Here is a 21064-nt window from a genome sequence, read left to right as displayed (position 1 = left end):
CGTTTCACAGCGGGGTCATAACACAAATACATCAACACTAATAACAGTGGCCATAGGACGCCTTTCAATCACTGATCGAAATGAGTCGCAATTACATGTGTAATCATGATACTGGACAACATCTATAGACTGTATAGTTCATTCAGCGATCGCTGTTTTCACGGATGTATGGGTCCGGCGGACCTCCACGTTTCCAGGCAGAAGCAGTGTATCAATGCATATCTCATACAATATCTCGCAAACAAATTAGCCTAAATTCAATCACCGGCACTTGTAAATAAGAGCATCTCCACTGACAACACACGTAAAATGATGGTATGTTGTGCGCATGCGTGTGTGTGTGTGTTTGTCAGTCGATTTGGGGATATTGAGCTCTTATTTCCATATGCCTGTGATTCAATGCGGTTTTCAAGGATACTCGAAGACTCTGGTCACTGGACACTCTACGCTGGACACTCGAGAGGGTCATCGCCCCCCCCTCGACCACCCTCTCGTATATGATTTTTTTAGGTGGCACACGTCTTTGTCTTGAAGCGCCCAGGCAATGGAGTGAGACCGGCTGGTGTGTTTGCTCCCCGAGATCGTCATAGTGCTTTACTCTCATAACAGTTCGATCACTCGGCAACCTTTATGAGGAACTGTCAAGGTACACTAAAAACCCTTAAGGTGGTAAGTACCCATCCACCACTAAAAATCCCACGTGTTTCTCAGTTAAATAGCGCGCCACGTTTGGTATTGCCATCTCTGCCGGTGGGCACCTTGGTCAGAAAAGTGCCTCTGAAAATTTCCTTTTAATAATGACATCAAATGCCGCATACAACATTCTCTACACCCGATACTGATTGCCTGAACCAAGTCTCAAATATATCAATGCTCTGCAAGTGATGAATTTCAGACCTGTAAAAAGTTCGATCCCAACTTATTTTGTGCATGTGTCTGATTTGTTTACTTCTTATAGCCAAAGTTCTTACAAAACCTGTGCATGATCCAAAATTATTTATGTTGTGATACTCAAGAGTCACCTCTTTCTTATTCATGCTTGGGTTGGCTGAATAATTCCATGGTTACCGGAATATGAATCAAAAACATTGCCAGTGGCTACAATTAGACGGGGCTACAAATACCCCATGTTACCTTGCACCAGAATAGGAGGAGGTGAAAACAAGATAGTGGCTGAGAGTGTTCTATAAAGTGACTTAAAATGAAATATTAGGAGGCAGACTGTCCGCTATGGTTACCTCTGTGGACTGTCACGACTGTCCGCTATGGTTACCTTTGTGGGCTGTCATGACTGTCCGCTCTGGTTTCACCGTGTGAACCAGTAGAGGACATGTGCTACATATCAATGATCTCGAACATTTCTTTTCCACCTGGAAAAGGCAACGTAAGCTCAGACAAAACTGAGCTGTGGATGGTAACAAGGGGACCGTTCATGTTTAGTCACATCATTCATCGTCTCAACTCCTCGTGTCACATGTATTGGTAACTCTCCTACAATAAGATGCGTGTGTCCGATTAACTAGCCGAAACGTATTTATCACTGATAAAGGGAGAATTCGAAAGATACCTCACGGTGTAGATAAGCAGGGGCTGCTATGGCAATCCGATCTCAAGCGCTATTTTTTGGCCAACCCGATGGTTTACCAGATCACTGGGATTAATAAAAAAGACATCGCGCTCAATGTGCAGTAAGACAATAAGAATTAATGGTGTAATTTGCTTGATAAAAGAAAGAACATGCCCGTCGTTCGAAATTAGGTGAGAAATAATGCGTTGCCTAGGATGCCTCGAAGGGACAGAGCCACGTTTCCTAGTTTGTTGCTCGTGTGTTACCCTTCTCGAGTCAAACATGTCATCAGATAATTGGGAAGGACCAATCACAAAGTGCCAACATTATAAGCCAACACGATAAGCTCATGATCAACAAAACACGTTGTCATGTCATGAAGTAAACGCATGTTTGACGAACAGTAAATATCTAACCACATCATTGAACACAACAACACATAACATCTGAGTGTCTGGCTTTCAACAAAATAGTTGGTCTATCACATATCGCTGTAACAATGTCGTCATTTGGTGGTCCAACAGATTGGATTTTATTAGAGCACGTGCATCGGGGACAGAACCTGCGAAACTGCGCGAGATTAGCTAGCAGTCAAGATCGCGCCGTCGTAAATATGATATTCGTGCTTGCAGCTTGGATTCAACCATGCCCGTAACAAACAAATTTTAAATTAGTTAAGGACAAATGGCCGATTTACAACAAATGACCGAAATAAAAAATTGAAATGAAAATATAATTGTCACGATGACAAAAGTTACATATGTGTCTAGAAAATGACCCAGATACTGTTATTGTAGAACGGAAAGTTTTGGCGGCATAAAATTTTCGCGAATCAAGATATTTTTTCTAATGAAATTTAAATTGTCTACTTTGTCATACAGCTCTTAGTAAATAGGCCGTGCAGTTTGGATGGCTATAGATTATTCAAATCCACTGTCAACAGGTTTCATTCTGTCGGGTAATAAGGCCACTATAGCACACAAGGATGGGTATATACTCTAAAACCTTGAATAAAAGGAATGAGGCTCCGCCCCATTCATTCCAATGGAGGAGGGATTATAAAACCTCAATATCAATTCTAAAGAAACGACATAATAGGATATCTTTTATTAGAAGAAATGGGCCAACTATATAACCGGTGATGTTGAATTCGTTTCAGTGTCAATGTCAGCCAAGATCAGAGCAAGATTATACTCCATTGGCCCATGCCATTGATAAAAGAATAATATCTGACTTATTCGCCCATCCCCATTCAAATCATTGTGATGATTGGGGGGAGGAGCCTCATTCCTTGTATTCGAGGTTTTAGAGTATTACACGTTACTAGCATTGTACCCGTGGCGCAGGCAGGTTCAAATGGGCTATACCTTGAATAGATTGAATTGCAATGAAAATATAATGCAATATCAAAGGAGCAATATCGAAGAGACAAATTAAACCAACCATTTGTCCACAGACTCGGACCTAGCTGTGGCCTGCTGTATGCGTGCACATAAAAGTATATCAATTGGTCTGATAGAGATGATGAGGATGATGTGAATAATGCCTCGTTTCTTAGTCAGCAATATGCGCCTTTTTATACGGAGAAGAAGGAGAACCCAGATAGGCCTTCACATGTCTCGGGCAAGGCACTTAGTCGACAGGCAAGCTAGAAGTTCAGCACCGTGAGCAGCTCCTTGATAAGTCCATGCCAAGTTCAGAGTGCCTCTTCAGATACATCAAGTATTGAAAGCTGTGGTGAGCACATAAACAGACCATGGTAACCTTCATTTGAAAATCCCTTTATAATCAAGGGCTAGCATTGGCTAACACAGCACCCATAAACAATAGCCCACCAATTTGACCCCAGCTCCTTACTGCCGGAAAACCCAAGTCCAGCAACCAAAAGTACCAAAAATACATTTTTGTTTACATTTGAACTGCACACATGCGTTTGTTTACAATTTCTTTCCCCGCAAAATCTCGAAGATCAGGTGACCTGCAATCGTGGATTTAAAATAACATTAACCTTGGTTCAGCAGGTCAACAGGTACAGGCTGTTCCAATCATCCAACTACAGCCAGCTGTTCAACAAGTAGTGTTAGTCAACCCACAGGAAGTGCAGGTAATTGATTAATCCCCTGCATAACTAAACAGCAATGACTTGGCTTCTGTGAGTGATAAGGAGAATTGAATTTGGAACCGAAATCTTTCAGGTGATGTCAGCCGCATGATGTTTTCATTAAGCCATTTCGATAGCCCTCTATTGAACTTCACGGCGATTTGAAAATACAGGCACGAGGAAATTATGATCTTATCCACAAATATCCGCAGATAAAGCAATCGCCCTACAACAGGTAACAGCGGTCAAGCAATGAAAGTGTGGCATCAAGAACTCCCTCTGATCACAATCACAGCACTGACATCGCCTAACGAGAGGTTGGCGATAGATATTCGGACCTCATTAACTTTGCGCCATAAAGACGAAATGCCCAAGAAAAAGGCCCTGGTCAACAGACACTGAGTAAAAGTACACTACAACTCCTCGATCGTGTTCGTGTACTTTTTGCTCGTCGGTTTAAACGATCTTGAACAGCTTTGTACTCTCAGGCCTTTCACAAGACCAATGGTACTCTCGAACTTACAATTTAGCGGATTATTATGCTTATTTAGTACTAGGCCAACAATGTCTGATAATTGGGGAAGGCAGTCGGCAGTGGAGAGGTATCTGTGTCGGTGGGAGCATGAGGGTGTGCGAGGTGGCTCTCTGCTTCATACTGCTAGGGCGTCCCCATGTGACCTTTGCAAGGACGGAGCAGCCGCAAACTACTGAGGAATTTTCATGGGGACTTCTTGGCCAGGAGTTACGGCGGTACCTGGTAAGCATAAACACTAAATATTACCTACTGACTTGCCCGGTTTTTTTGGGCGGCCCACCCTTTTTCTCCAACCCATTCTGGAATTCCCGGTCACGCTTTTGATTACAACATTTCGCTTTCAGCCCGATGCTTTTTAGTTCACATTTAGGGAGCTTATTCTCACGTGGGCTATCCCGGTCTTGGCAATGAACTGGGCGGGAAATCAAAATTTGTTTCTGTATCGTGAGGAAAAGAATTGGAATCGTGTGAGGCAATTAAAACACGCTTTCTTTTACTCTAAAGATGTATTGTTGTACGAGTTATATTACATATCGCAGCATGCTGTGCAGTGCGATTGGACATCTTTTTGCAAAAATGTGGTTATGTATTAATTGGGCTTTTTTTCATCGCACTGACTACCGGTAGTATAGTGCCATCATTTGGAAAGACATAACAAATCATCATTGTCATTATTTCCGTAAGGATAGGGTTTCGGTAGTGTTTAATGAGAGTTTCGATTTCACAACAAGAATCCTTGAAGAGGCTCCCTTTAAAATATACTACTGCTCAACTACTGCTATGAATGAAATGTTATGGAATGTTTGGCGGAAGACAGGATCGCGGTTAATGGCCTGATTTGAATTAATTGTTCGATGCAATTTGCACGATAATGGTGATACCATTCATGAGATAAAAATTAAGTTTAATAACGAAGCCTCGTTTTGAGTTCAGCAGATACCATTACCGCTTGGGTTGGTGCAAAATATGGAAGCAGTCGAAAGGCACCATAAACCACATTTTTCGTTATTCAATTTAAGATGTTTTAGAATAGAAATTGATACCGCCCTGTCGTTATTGATTCTCTCACCAACACCTCTATTTCGGTATCTATTCCTTGAACCAAAACCGATCGATGTGCCTCTTCGAGGTTTTGACGAAATGACACTGGCAGTACTTACAGTAAGGTATCAATCTATTCTAAAACGTCTCAAACACAACATTAAAATCTTATTTTGACTCCTTCCATACATTTCACCAACCCAATCCGTTATGGTCACCACAACAACTGTCGAAAACGAGGCACAGTGTATTCTATGCTGTAATCCGTGCCTCATTGTAACCAAGGTGTTTCAGTGCATTATATTGCCTCCTTCTAGGGGGAGGTAAGAGCTGCCCTTTTGGCCGACCCGTACCAAATGTTGATCTTGACCGACATCCCTGGTGAAGTATCGGAGGAATGCAGGAGAGACGTCAACCAGACCCTGGTCGACCTCATCAAAGGCGAATATTATGCCCTACAAAGTAAGTTCCCATGTAACAATGTAAGCGCGTCATAAGCAAAGCGTATTATACTAACATGAAGTACATTCCAATGGCCGAATTCTTTGTTGTATATAGGTTATCCTTGCCTTTTACGTCTTCTATATCTTCTTGTACAATTGAAGATGTATCATACATTTAATTAGGCCCTTAAAGGGGTATCACCAGGAGTGGGTGTGAATACTCAAGAAATCTTTGCAGTAAACTCCACTCTCTAGGCCTAGTATTGCCCGGTTACATATGCTTATTCAAGAACAACTATTATATACCCCATCGGGCCTCATTGCAATGTCACCCAAAGACGTTATAGGCGAGGATAACCTGTATATCAAAGCCCACGAGTAAAGCCATTGAAAAATAGCCGATTCGCATTGGAATACCATTTCGTAACAAAAGAATATGATCTTTTTGAACATATAGCTGTCCGTTTTGCACTATTGATGTACATTTACATCGTAAAAGATTGAATACTTCGACTTGCGTTGCCTTTCCGTCAACACCAACACTCTTAGAAATAAATGTTGTTGCGCTTTTGAAAACTCTCTAAAGACTTTTCCGCCAAACGCCAATATGCTCCCGGTAGAAGTTTTCGTGTGATAAGTAAAACCCGTAGAGGTAATGGTCCTCTCCCCTATTGCATCTAAAGTAGATATTTGATGTACTTTACCCTTTTTTTGTATCTCTGTCTTCTGAGGTGATTTCTACTTTCCTCACTAAAATCAATGTCCCTTTTCTGTAAACGAGGTAAAATACTCAATTTTATTGATAAAGTAAAATATTGATAACATTCATAAGCGGCGCATAGCCCATTATCAGCTTTCTTTGATAAGAAGTGTTATGCGAACTTGGTCAAACAAAATAATTTGGCGAACAAAATAATAATACCATAACCATAAACCATAATATTTTTCACAACATGCACAAGTTCAATCGGATGAAATGATATAAATAGCCCTATGTTATCTAAAACATAAATTAGGCCTTACGACTGGGTCATGTTTTGATAGACACCGTCTACCTCATCTTTCATTTAATTCGGCCCGGCGTAAATCGGGGAATGTCTGACTGTCATTTACTTCTCGGCGTCAATTCGCTTTTTCATAATAGCGAGCTTCGCACCTGCATTGTAAGCCCAACGACGACATTTAGGTCATCAGAATTTTCGCTCTAGTGACGTGTACAAACACGTTTTTCGGATAGTCTATCCACAAGTAGCTCATTACGCGTATGTAAAAAACCGGCTAATGAAACAAGAGTATTTTTCAGTCTTGCGTGTATTACACCGAAGGTCCCTGATAAGGTGCCAGTTACTGATGCTTTCAACTCTGGTTTTTACCTTCAAGGGGTTTTGACGTAAGATACAATCCCCTTATGATATTCCATAGCGTGCTGACTCGGCAGATTTCTCGTCCAGCACAGCGGTCCAGCGCCACACAACTGCAAGCTTATGAACAATGCATTCGTAGGTCTACCAATTTATAACAGCGACCTGTATTGATGGGATCATATACCTATCGTCGATGATTTCACGAAGTTGCAAATCAGCCAATTTTTCATTTTTGAGATAACTCCTTTAAAATACTCCATATAGTTTGAATGACTCTGTGCATAACATCTGAAAGAGCATAGCGGCACGAAATGCATAAATACAGGGTAGAGTGTTAAAGAATTGACATGGCTTTGAATATCACCATGACGATTAGTGTGTTAATAGACATGGGTGGTACAACGCAGATGGCGCTTTTATCTTAATTTCGGGAAAAAATGCTGATTGGCCACTTCGTGAAATCATCGACGCTATGTTTCCCGACACCTTTATTAAAAACCCTAAAATTTTGCCCGAAAAAGGGTATTATTAAAAATATTGGGAGAATTAGTCAATGTTCAGTATGTCTTTAAAATAATCAAAATTGATTACACTAATAACCCTTTCGATACGAGTCTCGAAACTCGTCCTTTAGAGGCTACTAAGCTGAATCGTTTCGGTAGAATTCGTAATTATTCCAGACGTACGCCAGGTTATGCAGTCTTAAATCTATATTGCTCTATCTCCGGGACTTTTACACCATATAACTCCACCCCGAATACAGTCATTTATCATTCACCATGACTTACGATAATGACTTGCTTATTTCTGGTTGGTTGAAATGAAATAAGGCGTAGGAAGGCTGTCATAATCAACACTGACCAGCCTAGGCCTATCCCTCAACTTATGCTACTTGACCAGGTATATATGACTGATTTGCCCTGCTCTCCTATAATAGGCTTTTGCTAGACTATTATTAGGTGGGCCTAGGGACTTTTCTTTGTCTGGCGTTATAGTTCCGGAGATACAGTATAAGTGCATGTACTTTAGCCTAGCTAGGCATTATTTTATTTCAGCTCCGTCAAAGAATGTACTACAAATATACCTGACGCCTTAATCCCGCCACGACGGGTGAAATAAAACTACAACTTCCAAAAAATGTGTTAAACGATTTCTAAATGGACTTTCTGGTACTATTTCTAAAAAGTCTTCGATATGTGCATGTAAAATCGGGCTTCAGCGGCTCATCAGAATGAAAATTGTCCGTCAGTTTGGACGACTGAAAAGCCAGGATTATATGGGGTGTCCATAAAAACATCCTTACATTTAGGCTCAATAACTCAATATATATCGGGTGGATAAAAAAACGCAACGAACTTCATTACTATACAGATATCCAGTCTATAACATTGAGAGTTGGTGAATCATAAGTCCTGAATGTCCTTTATATCAGTTTGATTTTTGCTTAAGAAAGGCTTGATAGTTTTAGATTTATGGCAGAATGAAAATGATGGATCAAAATGGGCAGTGTTCAAATATCACTAGAATACGCTCGTCAAGAGCAATGTTATTCCAAAATTCAGAACGCTGTATCCTAAAAGGCAACGAGTCAATTCATGCATTACTAAATCCACATTTCCACCACAGTGTGTGCAAATTTCAGTTTGAAATAACGACTAGCCAGTCAAAATGTCAAAATCATTGCTTGAAAGTCCTACATCGGCTGACGAATTGTAAAATTGGGCCAATTTTACTGCCCCAAGCCTCTTCTTCCATGCAACAAATGATGAACATTAAAATTGTTTCATGACATGCTGTCTAAGAAAAAAAACCGGTTCAAAATTACCATACAGGTGCTCCATGGCCTATGGTAACCATGTGTGCCCGCAGGTAACGTATGAGTGGCCATTTTGGACATTGCAATTTCTGACACGTTTTCTTCAAATGGCTGTAAAAAAACTAACAAAACATTTTAGAATAAGCATAGAAATTCCAGATTGTACATATCTATATGGACTAAATTTCAGCACGTGCTACAAAACAATCTGGAGTTATTAGAGCCACTAGGCCTTGCCGAAGTCGAACCCAATTGGCGCTTAACCGTACCATAGTTACAAGTGTTAACATCTTTTACTCTGTCCATCTTTTCAGTGCTCGATGCAGCGGCCAAGATCCCAAGTGGAGTATCGGAGGGGATACTGAGATTCCCGGGGGCATATGACACCTGTATCAAAGTGGCGCCAGTGGTAAACAAGACTACATTCGGCGGGAGGTACTGCACAGCTAACATAGACCTTCAGGACATGGTAAGGCTTAATCCCCATTCCCGAGAATACAAACAAAACACTCCTAATTCGATAAGCAAATCACAAACGCCAATCGAATCGATCGAAAGATCAAGATTGTCACGGGTACTGTGAAGATGCAGTGCTAAAACTCTGACCAAAATTACATCTTTCGCATTTAGTGGAGCCTTTCAGTTTCTGAACAAAAAAAACCGTTTGAACCCAAGGTGAAGACAAGTATCTGGCAGTACAGTTAGAAGCAGGCTGCTTCTAATTGTATGTCTCGCCTCGGATAAATCAACGATGCTTCCTCGACCCTCCTTCGATGACATTGTGTATTTGTCCCATTCCAGCTGCCCTCACAGTTAAACAGCACTGGTTCCCTATACTCGGCGAGAATAATGGCCACATACTCCCTGTGCGTGCCGGACTCGTGTGAGGAGAGTGGCGTGATAGGGATAATGAATTCAGGTAAATATATATCGAATTCAATTTTCAATCCTTGATCGTTTTCAACGTGGCTGGTTTTCTTGGTACCCTGCGCAAGCACCAGCCTTTCTGCCTTCCCTCCTATTTGTTGTTGTGTGCATTGCAATACGATATACACAATGTAATTACAAGCACCAATGTGGGTCTCTGCCAAGAGCCTTCGTCATAAACTAGCCTGTAGTGAAGTCTTTCCTAGATACTTGCGTTTTTGACTCGTCATTCGTCGTCCATTAATGAGATTAACGACCTTGATTCACCACGGTTGTGCCATGCCATACCATGAATAAGGAAATACCCCGTTCTGCTCGGTCTAATTATGCCACGCCATAATTCAGCTTCATGGCGAGGCATAATTCATGATATTCGATTTTTTCATGGGGTGATTTTAAGTCACCATAATTTGCAAATATGCAATGCAACAGTTCGGATTTGTGCCGATCGTTGATTCTGAATTGTGTCCACTCCAGCCAGCCATATACCTGGGAGTTAAGATATAGTGACTTGCGGAGAGTCACCAACTTTGTAATCGAATCGGATATCGAACGAGCTCTGTTTGGGATTATTAGCGCACTTAACGACACTCCGGCTCGTCCATCGATAGCAATCATAAGTATCTTCGGGTGTTCAAACAACATAACAATGAGGAACCATCAGAACTAAACATCCAGATGGCAGCACCAGTACTAAAGGTACACTTCAAGAGCATTTTCCATTAAAATCAAATGTTGCTGATTTTCTCCCTAAAAACTCATCAAGATAGAATTAAGGACCAATAAAACAAAAATTTTGGTGCTATTTCCCCATGTAGTGTAATTAAGGGATTATTCAATAATCATTGACCCGGGAAATGGCTTTCTCATTACAACCATGGTCCACTTGCCTGCAGGGCCCCCTATTGGCTGGTTTTGTTGTGCAGGTTCCTCATTGCGGCAGGATTTCGGCGGGATGTGTTTTGGTACATGTAACTTGTTTTCTGTCTAATATAATGAGCTTATAACCAACTGCCTTGTCTGCCTGATTTACGTTGACTTAAACACGTCATTGTTTTTACTTCACCAAAAATATACAAAGAATGAGCAAAAATTGATAATGAACTGCGACACTATGGTCATTCATCATCAGCTCAATTAAAGGAAACCTATAGCGAAATGCTTATAAAATGGGGAGTTTTGAACGGCCTGGTTAAAACCTAAGGCGGGAATAAGCTTCCATTGACAAATGTTAGCAGTTTCGAGTTCCCCTCAGGTAGTTGATTATGTAGCCAATGAGCTGCATGAGAGGTAATCACCAATTTAGTTATTATTACCACGTTCAGCTAATCTAAATAAAGACTTGTGCCACGACTGGACCTCTTTAAACAGTTTTTTTTGTAAAACGATTTGGTCTCTTACAGCGCTTCAGATTATGCCTGTAACGTCTTCCCTGACAATTGAAAGCGTCGACTGTGCCATTCCAAAGCCATTTGAGACTGGAGACATCGTAGCATTGTGAGTAGCTTTCACTGGCATCGTGTACCAGCAGGACAGTTATTCGCCATGAAGGGTCTCCGCGGGCGGAAGACGTTTTCCGTTATTGCGACCACAGACTTAAGGCAATACAAAGTTAAAGGTCTCCAAGGGATTCTTATAAGATCCAGCCTACCATATGAATTAGTCGGGAAGAACAAACTGTATTGCCATTTCCTTGTTGAACACCAAATGAAGAGGTTCTCATATAACCCATGCAAATCAATCTCGTAGTATGTACCAGAACATGCAGATAGCTACCTGATGATGAGAATTGTCGCGCATCGTCCAGTTCAGATTCCTACTCTTTAACATCTTATTCAACTCCGTATCTACAATCTTTAATCTGTTGCTTGAAAAGATGGTTAGTAAAGATTTTCGCTAAGAATCTAAAAACAATCCTACAATATGTGTATTTATGACTTTGGCTGTAGCCAACTAGTTTCCTTCAATGATGTCAATATTTTATATTATGGCTGGTGTCTCAGATTAAGAACAACACTTGGAGAAGCATTCAAAACACGAATGCACAGTTGCATATATCGAAGGACACCACGATTTTTTTTCGTAGCATTTCTTTAGCTCTCGTTTCAAGTGGTAAAACAGCGATTAGGTTTCTTGTCTCTCCAAAGAGTAATTTGGGGAGAGGGGTTGCTTTAAACCCCACACCAACACCATTATAGGGTCTTTAGAACCCCCCCCCCTTATTATATTCCTCAAATTTTCCTTTGCTGGGCGATGAATATGCACCCAGCTACTTTATGTTCCTTCCCCAATAGGCCAACTGAGCATAAAGACCATTGTTGAAACAGAAAGGGTGTAAAAAGCATCCTTGTTTTTGTTGTGTTGCAAGGGACGAGATTCCATGGTGTTTTTAAACAGCGTGGAATCGAAATTATAAGCAATCTGTGTTTGGCACAAGTTAGTCTTTGAGAGATACGGTCACTAATACTTAAACTTATCATTGCTTCTACAGGTCGGTAGCAGGCTTCCTTATACTGCTCATGTTGGTTGGTACCGGCTATGACATCATCTACAGGTGCTTGAAAACTTGGACCCTCAGAGAGCCTCCATCAATACCGATTCCTGGAGAGTCTTCCGAGATCGAGGAAAACCAGCCGCTGCTTCGCAGCTCGACGAGTTCGACACATAGCGGTAGCCTGGAGCAAAGTAAAACACAAAATAGCGCCTTTAGTGTATTTTCTTGATGGAATTATACTAATTTATTTCATACGCAATAAGTTTACGAATACTTTATGCGTGGTTTGAGCTGCAGCAGTGTGGTCAGGTTTAAGACACTGGTCCTACGTACATTGTCGATTTCATACTGAAAACTTATGCAATCTCATTCCTGTGACGATGATGATATGTCGTATTAAATTGGCGTTGATACATGTAATATATCCGCTTAGAATCCTGGCAGCGGGACCATAAACCAATTCTACTCACTGACGATCGGCCTACATGCCCTCGAGAACTACTAGGCTACGTGTATGGCTGGCGCAATCGGACAGAATTCAGAAGTATGCCACGGCATAAATCGGAACTGTGGTGCACCATAAATCGACCAATCAAAACCTCGGATCTCGTGAATTATGCCGCGGCATAAATAGGAATTGTGGACGGAAGTGTCATTTATGGAGGACGGAAGTAAATCGGAATTGTGGTGCACCACAAATCAACCAATCAAAACATCGGATCTCGTGAATTATGCCACGGCATAAATAGGAATTGTGGACGGAAGTGCGATTTATGCCGCACCATAAATAAAACGATTGCCACTTTCTGATTGGTCGAACCACAATTCCTATTTATGCCGTGGCATAATTCTGAATTCTGCCGCGGCATAATTTACGAGATCCGATGTTTTGATTGGTTGATTTATGGTGTACCACTATTCCTATGTATGCCGTGGCATAATTCTGAATTTTGTCCACTAGCGCCAGCCATATACGTGTACAATTACTATACACCCTTCCTCCCTACTGACACACACGCACGTTGAAACCAATTCGATCAATTGCCACTAGCGTGCTTTGAGTGTTACAACAGCGAGCGTGGCCATCTTTCAGAAGGTGTGATCCAGCCGAAAGACCCCAGGCATTTATTGTAGCTTATTAATGTGATCGTTGCAAACTGTAACAATATTACATAGCAAGTACATTATTTCGGGTGCAGAATTCGTTGCATCATTTTGTGGTGCTTGTACCGACCGACCTTTACCGAGTTTTCGATCTAAAATCGATGTTTCATCTTCTTTATAGGTGATTCGTATCCAGTGGATGAACTTCCCCTCTTCTGGAGAATTGTCCTTTGCTTCTCTGCCATCACTAACGGAGAAAAGATCCTCCGGACGGAAGGAGGCAGTGAGAGTATCGGTGTCCTTCATGGCGTCCGGGTGCTCAGCATGTGGTGGGTCATCCTCGGTCATACTGTCCTCTTCATTATCCTCTACACTGGTAAGCGATAATTAAACGAATTGTTAAATTATTAGACATGTTAGGCCGAATCTCTATTGGCCGAACTAACTTTTTATGCACACTTTCATATTGAAATGTATTTAAACGTATATGGGCTGTGGTATCAGGAAGATGCAAGCATGATCATCACATATCTGTTAAGTTTTTTAAGTGCACTCGTAATTTATATAATGCATGGGCTTTCGCCCTCCAGGTTCGACTCAGAAAAATAAAACACGTATTCAACCATGATCTTTAATACACCTGCTTCGTTGCTCTGGTCCACGCGACGAGAGCCAAGGTTAATCTCCCCAACTACAACTTTATCACCTGGTACCTCTTTAAAATATTGAGTTGAGAGCTAAGCATCAACGAGGATATCAATATCTCAATATGGTACCTCCACACGTAAGGCACCCTCTGCACGTAAGGTCTGGAATTATACGAACGGAGACTGCTAAATCGTGATGTTCTTCCAAGCTGCATATTGTACGTTCTGTACCAGTACAAAGTAGCATCTCAATTTCAATGAAAGTTGGTCGTCGATCAGCATGCACTATCAAAAAAGCATTTGTTTTTAACAAGTTTTCGGCCAAATGATGTGAAAAATCTAACTTTTGAACCTAACTGACAACATCGGAACGTATTCTTTAAGAATTCTGCGAACATATTCGTTATCGTATCCTCACCCTGGATAATCATTTCCCCACATTGCCGAGTATCTTATCAGGCCTTCCAGTTTACCGAGCTTGCCTGTTCACCCGACCCAAGACTTTCCATTTTGTTATTTTCGAAAACCGGGAAAAATGTCTTGCGTAATCCGCGAAAATACTTTTTTGCAAGATTTTTACTCCTTTTTGATAATTTTCACGAATCTCATTAATTTTGTGGTCTACACCTTAATGTGGTTTTCATATGTCAGTTCTCATTGTCTTCAGATAACATCCTCACTGTTATTGAGATGTCCAAGAGGTTCACCTTCCTGATAATCACCAACGCCACATTTTCTGTGGACAGCTTCTTCTTTCTCAGGTAGTGTTTTTATACATTACTCTCTCATACTCCAGCGCACGACCATAAGCGGCCGACATGTTCGCAAGAGCAAAACCATGACCAAAAGTGAAGAGCAAGTGAAAAGCTTACCTCTGATCGGCGGCCTGATTTTGATCGCGCGTCGATCGGACGAATATGGTCGTGCTTCAGATAATGAATTCGGTTGAAGGACAACGTCGCGGCTTCAGTCAAAGTGTGATCACCAGTAGATCTCGACTTTCAGTTTTGTCTACATGTATGGCAAGCCGTTCGTCCAATAACTAAGAAACTCAAGTCAACTATGTTTTCTTCTTTCAAAACTTAGTTTCATGGAAGAAAACCATGTTTTTTTTCCATTAAAGAAGAAAACAAGGTTTCTGAATTATTGGACGCACGGCTCGCCATATACATGGACATGGATATTGTTCACAGTAAGATTCCTGAGCGATTCTTAATTAATATTTAACTTTACCATTACGTTTCTCTGCCCTTGGTGTTTTTGCCGTAAGTACCCCACTTTCGAAGCCTTTCTTGGGGTACATGTTATCAAGATTGGCAGGATGACCCTTGGGATTAGCCTTTCAATTCGTGTATCCCGGTAGTATTTCCTAGCCACTAAAGAAATAAAAGGTAAAATAATGTGCTGCTGTGTCGCGTTTGGGAACGAGACAGTTCGTCAACAAAATGTATCTCTATCACAAAAAATTTCAAGAGCCCACCCGAAACCCAAGTATTCTTACGTCAGTTTTTGATACCCTGACTATCTATAATAACTAAAAATGCTGACACGCACGATCGAGGGACATAATGTTAAGTTACTTTTTTCAGTGGTCTTCTCGTATGTTATCTCACCATGAGGAAATTAGATGAGCACGACGGCAGCCTCAACTGGGGCTTGTTTTACTTCCATAGAGTGTGGAGGTGGGTAATCATGCAGAGTTACAATATAATATAAATGTTGGTGATAAGTACAAGTCCATATGATGATAATACCTCATATTTATTTTTGAACATGAGAATAATTGTGTATATCGTGTCCACTGGAAGCAGCCTACAGGAACACCATTATTAGCACAGAAATTTTAATTGTTGACAAAATGTTCTGCACCACGCTAATGGCATATATTTGTTCCTTAAATGCCACATGTCCACAATGTGGATTGAATCGTTTATCTTCGACTTTGTCACTTTGGCGATGAAACAGTACCAGTTTCTGTAAACTTGATAGCACAAACTGATGTTCACTTTCAGACTGACGCCTGCCCTTGGCTTTGTCGTAATGTTCTACACTGTCATCCTGCCTCACCTACCCCTGGTGCCAAAAGGTCCCGGGATCGTTCAGGATAAGTGTGCGGACTACTGGTGGACGACCTTGCTATTCATCAACAACCTCTATCCTCTCGGTTTCTCTGACATTGTATGTATAAGTATTGCTTCTCTTCCTTGTCGTAAACTAGTTGAGAAATACCACAGTTTAGCTCAAATATAACATAAATAACCTGACAAATAGCGGTGAATCAAGTATTCCAGTATTCCATTTCAAAAGCTCGAAAACCTTTCTTTCCAAGAGCATTTAATTCGCTTGCAACCTACCTTTGGTCAGATACAAGCAATCTGGAGGTCATGTACAAACAATCTGGAGGTCAGATACAAACAATCTGGAGGTCAGATACAAACAATCTGGAGGTCAAATACAAACAATCTGGAGATCACGACGACTTCCAGTATACATATCATAGGATCTATATGATTTTTGTGACATTCTCTTTTCAGTGTTTACAGTGGACGTGGTTCCTGTCCTGTGACTTCCAATTCTTTCTCATCAGCCCCCTCTTTATAATACTCTTATACTTGTAAGTGAACCATATCTCTTCCAAGGTAGTCTTGCTGATCGACAGGTCATAATATAGTCCATTTGAGCTGACTGTGTGTAGTTTTTGAGAAAATGTTTGGGTGAACCTTGAAGCAGAACTGTGACACCTGGGCCTGGTTAGTTGTTGACTTGGGCCTAACGCTGGTGTTAACTTAGCGTTTTGTCATTCAGTTAAGCCCTCAGACGTAACGCCATTAGATAACTCAAGGTTTGGTGACAACATTTAATTTTGAACAACCGGGCCTTAGCATCATCTTCCAGTAAAATGTTAACTTGCGATAATACCATTAGGAGTACTCCTGTTCTAAAAACATAGTTGACAAATATATATTCCATCTACGGGTTCTTGAATGATTCTGTTAAAGACCCTAGTTACAATCACATTTTTTTACTGATTTTATTGAGAGCCAGCGCAGGTACATAAGACTGGTGTTATGGAATCAAACTTCATCAGTCCGACTTTTTTTTCGGCAAAAAATGAGACCATGACATTAAAAGTAGAACACCTGGCTCATTACTCTAAAAAAGCATCTTTTCATTTTCAGCAAACCGCGTCTGGGTGTTTTCATCGTCTGCCTGGTGACGTTCGTGTCCGTAATAGCCACGCTCCTCATCTCGGAAATGTTTGGCCAGCAGCCGTTCGCTACAATGTTTTATTTAGGACAAGCACCAATGTGAGTAAAAGGCATTTAAAAGTGGCGGCCTGGCCGGGGAAGACACGTTCTCAAAAAAGACAATGTTTACAGCTGAGCTTTATTTCACCTCCCTGACCGTCAAATTAGTAAATGACTTATTAAAAGCTCATGCGAAAGCACTACGTAAAACCTATAGTTCGAGTAGCGCAGAGTGTTTCTAACATTCTGATCGAAAATGCAGCAGAAAGTGAATGATGGTCTCCCATCAACTGCATGCAGATTACCAGTCACTGTTGTTCTCATTATGTAGTTCACTGCCGGCCGCTCAGAAGTTCCCACGGCCAACTTCATGCGGTTTCTAAATTGATTGGTCGTCTTTAACACGACATGACATTGATAATTTCGAATCGTTTCAGTCCGCGGAACCTGTACCCGGTGGATGGGTTTGATTATCTCTACTCGAAGCCCTACACGAGGATACCGGCCTACCTAGTCGGCATGTTCATGGGCATGGTGCTGTTCACTACTCAATGCAGGAATGCATACAGATTCAAAAGGGTGGGTTCAAAATGATACATCTCTCAGATCCTTTCAGAGAAACTCCAAAGGAAAGATGCATTTGTTAAACGGTCAGGTGCGGAGTCTTAATCACATTGTCATAAGTTTCTACACTCTTAGAAAAAAAGGTTTTTGAGCCTTTTAAAAAGCTTTCAAAGCATTTTCGCTCATTACAAATATGAATCCCATAGAGGTTGTCTAATTACGTAAAACCCTGTTTTGTTTTTTTTCTTCTGATTTTGTTTGACTCTTACGTATAGTTCCTTCTTGTTTCGACGAATATCCAATGGTAGCCACCATATGATTGATCAATAATATACATGTATCTTGTTTTGAAATATTGTACTAGACCCACTCACCAATAAGATCCCAAGCCCGAAAATACCCGATTTCTACTCCCGCCTCGATATGTCGAGCCTGAACAACCGGACATAGTAGGCCTTTCGCAGCAATAAAAGCGGTGGGATTCGACTGTTCAGACTCTACTTATCGAGGCGGTGGTACAAATCGGGTATTGTCGTGCTTGGGAACTTATTGGTGAGTGGATCCAGTAAATCATGTGTATTAAGTATCCCCGTTCATGTCCAGTTCATGTCCAGCTAAAGTGATATAACACATTTTCTTGCGTTCACTATTTCAGCATATTCGATTATATTTTCAGGTGACCATCATGATCGCTTGGATAGTGTTTACATCAATCGCTCTTGCCGTTGTTTACGGTTTTTACGGCAATATACAAAATGGCGTCGTAGTCAAGTACGAGCTTGCAACATTCTATAATGGCGTGGCAAGGCTGGCCTGGGCGGTCAGTCTAGCTTGGGTTGTGTTTGCCAGTATACATGGAGCTGGAGGTAAGTGTATGCATCACGCCCGTCTAGATCGATATCTTTCTATCTATATATCTATCTATATATTTTCAACCTATTTCTGAACCGCTAAGACACTCTCAACGGGTCGACATAAAACGTTTGGCGAAACTTGTTGCGTTGGTCCGAAAATAATTTCTTTTCAGCTTGGTGGAGCCTCGCTATAACTTGCGAGTCTCAATAGAAATAGCGCGCGTCAGTGACTGGTTGCGAACACTTTGAAATCAATTCTAAAGAGGCCACACATCGTGTCTTCTGTTTGCTTGCAAGTCATAGGCGGGATATGGAACCTCTTAGAAAGGATTCTAAAGTATGTAAATCCAGGTTTCCTTGTCCCCTTTCACATTTTCTGCTGTATGTTTTAATTCCAAAAAATAAATTGATATCTTCCCGACGATAATCCAGTCACTTATTATATTACCTTCATTAGGTCCAGTCGAGGTAGTGCTGTCATGGAGATTTTGGAAGCCACTCAGTCACCTGACGTATTGCGTCTACCTCGTCCATCCAATATGGATGATGATCTATGCAAATTATCTCAGGAGACAAGTTCATTTTGATGATCTGAATTTCGTAAGTTTATTCGTTTAAAAAGTATTCGTCAAGTCTATCTACTATTACATATACCGGATAAATGCAGCTTCGTGCCTCTTCTGTATAGTAGAGTACACTGTGTTTGCCATATTGTCACCCCTACAGAATGGCCCAACCAACATTGGCTTATGAGACATTTCTTACTTCCAAACTCCTATCTCTGCAAGGCGCCTGGCGAGAGGAAGTTTTCCCCCTATATTATTTTACTAGCTGGAGACGAATGACCAACCGGCCCGCATCAATAGGAGCTACCCGCGGGCATCCAACCTTCGACTTTCCGTTCACGAGACGGACATACTACATTGTATTTAGTAGCCCATCGGGATCGATTATAGAAGTACAGAAGATGATTTAGTGTCGCGTAAACGACTTAAAACATGACTTGATGTGACATACATTTGTAGTTTGTTATTTGTCGTCCGTAGCGGCTGCGACACATGCCTAGCATATCATTTTTCCAGTATATTTTACGCATCAGTTGATAAACTTCTTTTCTTTCAGATCTACTTGTTCATCGGAAATTTAGTGATATCATATCTTATCGCCTTCTGCCTGTCTTTGCTGGTTGAATCGCCGCTCTTAGCGCTGGAAAGGATCGTCTTTAAAGGTCGCACCAGACCCAGAGGAATATGGAACTTTGCACCGAGCAGGAAGGCATATTTTTAATGTTGTGCGAAAGAAATGTATCATCAGCTTGTTAATTGTTTAAACTGTCTACACGTTATGGACTAGCTTTACGTCAAAATAAACCTATTATCAGATATATTTGTGCTATCATCTCGAAATACCAACCAGCAAATCTACGTCGAGTGCCATAGAACAGGAAATATCAGCGGTTGAATCGGCCTGGGTTTTCAGTTTATTTGCTGTCGTCTGCTATAGCCGCTTTGGTAACCATAGCGGACAGTGATTTGCTGACACTGTCCGAATCCCTACACTGGAGACCATATCTTAACAACAGTGTCACCGACGGAGTTCGAACTCGGGATCTTCAATGGTACAAGACGCTACTGATTTCCCCATCCCACATAGTCAATCACTTATTCATGTAATTTGCTCATTGATTTGCACGTGCTATGCAGCGAAAGAAAATAGGCAACCGAGTTAAACTTTTTTACGCCCAATTTGTTTTAGAAATTGCATGTCGAACTGGCCATTGTTATTAAAAAATTGCTAGCTTTCTTATATTCCAATTATATTTGGTTAAAATACAAAGACATAAGAAAGCGGAGCAGTACGAACGGTACGCAGAGTATACGCAGCCGTTTAATTCACGCCTTATGTTTTAACTTGGCCGCTCAGAACTCCCCATTTTTATACACGTTCCGTGATAGGGTTCCTTTAACTGGTGTCTTGCTAAGATGTATTATTTTTAATCAACGTTCATAGGAGAAAAAAAATCGACGACGAGGGTTCGCTGACACGCATGGTGCCTCGCCCAATCGACTCAGACTCCTGTCAGGTCAACTTTAAATTCATGTGACTCGCACACTATTCATCATGCACGTTGGACGACGCTGTTAACTCGAATTTTGCTAGCGCTACGACTTACTGTAAACAAAGCTAGTCTTTTCTGGCTTTTTGTCCTGTATTTACAGCCATTTTGTCACCATAAAGGTCAGCATATCACGTCTGACATTGACAACACGGATAGGTTTGCAAAAGCCTTTGATCGAATTCAAATCCAATTTCCTAGTCACATGGCAAACGTTACGAGCGGCTTCAGCGGCATATCGTA

At 41.2% G+C, this 21064-nt stretch overlaps 1 protein-coding gene across 2 annotated transcripts; it reads left to right on the top strand.

Moving 5' to 3' along the window:
* Positions 1-354: 354 nt before the first annotated feature.
* On the top strand, positions 355-20979 carry LOC135501692 (nose resistant to fluoxetine protein 6-like). Of its 2 annotated transcripts, none has more exons than XM_064793936.1 (17): positions 355-669; positions 3763-4425; positions 5562-5706; positions 9182-9336; positions 9669-9786; positions 11198-11291; positions 12286-12479; positions 13574-13768; positions 14707-14800; positions 15629-15721; positions 16052-16217; positions 16574-16653; positions 17219-17347; positions 17725-17866; positions 18528-18717; positions 19163-19305; positions 19828-20979. In XM_064793936.1, exons 2-17 carry the CDS (start codon positions 4291-4293, stop codon positions 19990-19992), a joined length of 2238 nt encoding a protein of 745 aa, XP_064650006.1. In that variant the 5' UTR covers positions 355-669; positions 3763-4290; the 3' UTR covers positions 19993-20979. The 2 variants fall into 2 exon arrangements, with proteins under 2 accessions (XP_064650006.1, XP_064650005.1); XM_064793935.1 differs by having other exon boundaries at positions 3126-4425.
* Positions 20980-21064: the final 85 nt, after the last annotated feature.

The sequence above is a fragment of the Lineus longissimus genome, chromosome 17 (genome assembly GCF_910592395.1).
Source record: "Lineus longissimus chromosome 17, tnLinLong1.2, whole genome shotgun sequence".
Taxonomy (NCBI): domain Eukaryota; kingdom Metazoa; phylum Nemertea; class Pilidiophora; order Heteronemertea; family Lineidae; genus Lineus; species Lineus longissimus.
This window is presented reverse-complemented; position numbering and strand designations above follow the sequence as displayed.

Coding starts and splice junctions, on each gene's coding strand:
- LOC135501692 (XM_064793936.1), top strand. CDS start 4,291: ATGAGGGTGTGCGAGGTGGCTCTCTGCTTCATACTGCTAGGGCGTCCC. Junction 11,292..12,285: donor ACTGGAGACATCGTAGCATT/GTGAGTAGCTTT, acceptor TTGCTTCTACAG/GTCGGTAGCAGGCTTCCTTA. Junction 17,348..17,724: donor TATTTAGGACAAGCACCAAT/GTGAGTAAAAGG, acceptor GAATCGTTTCAG/TCCGCGGAACCTGTACCCGG.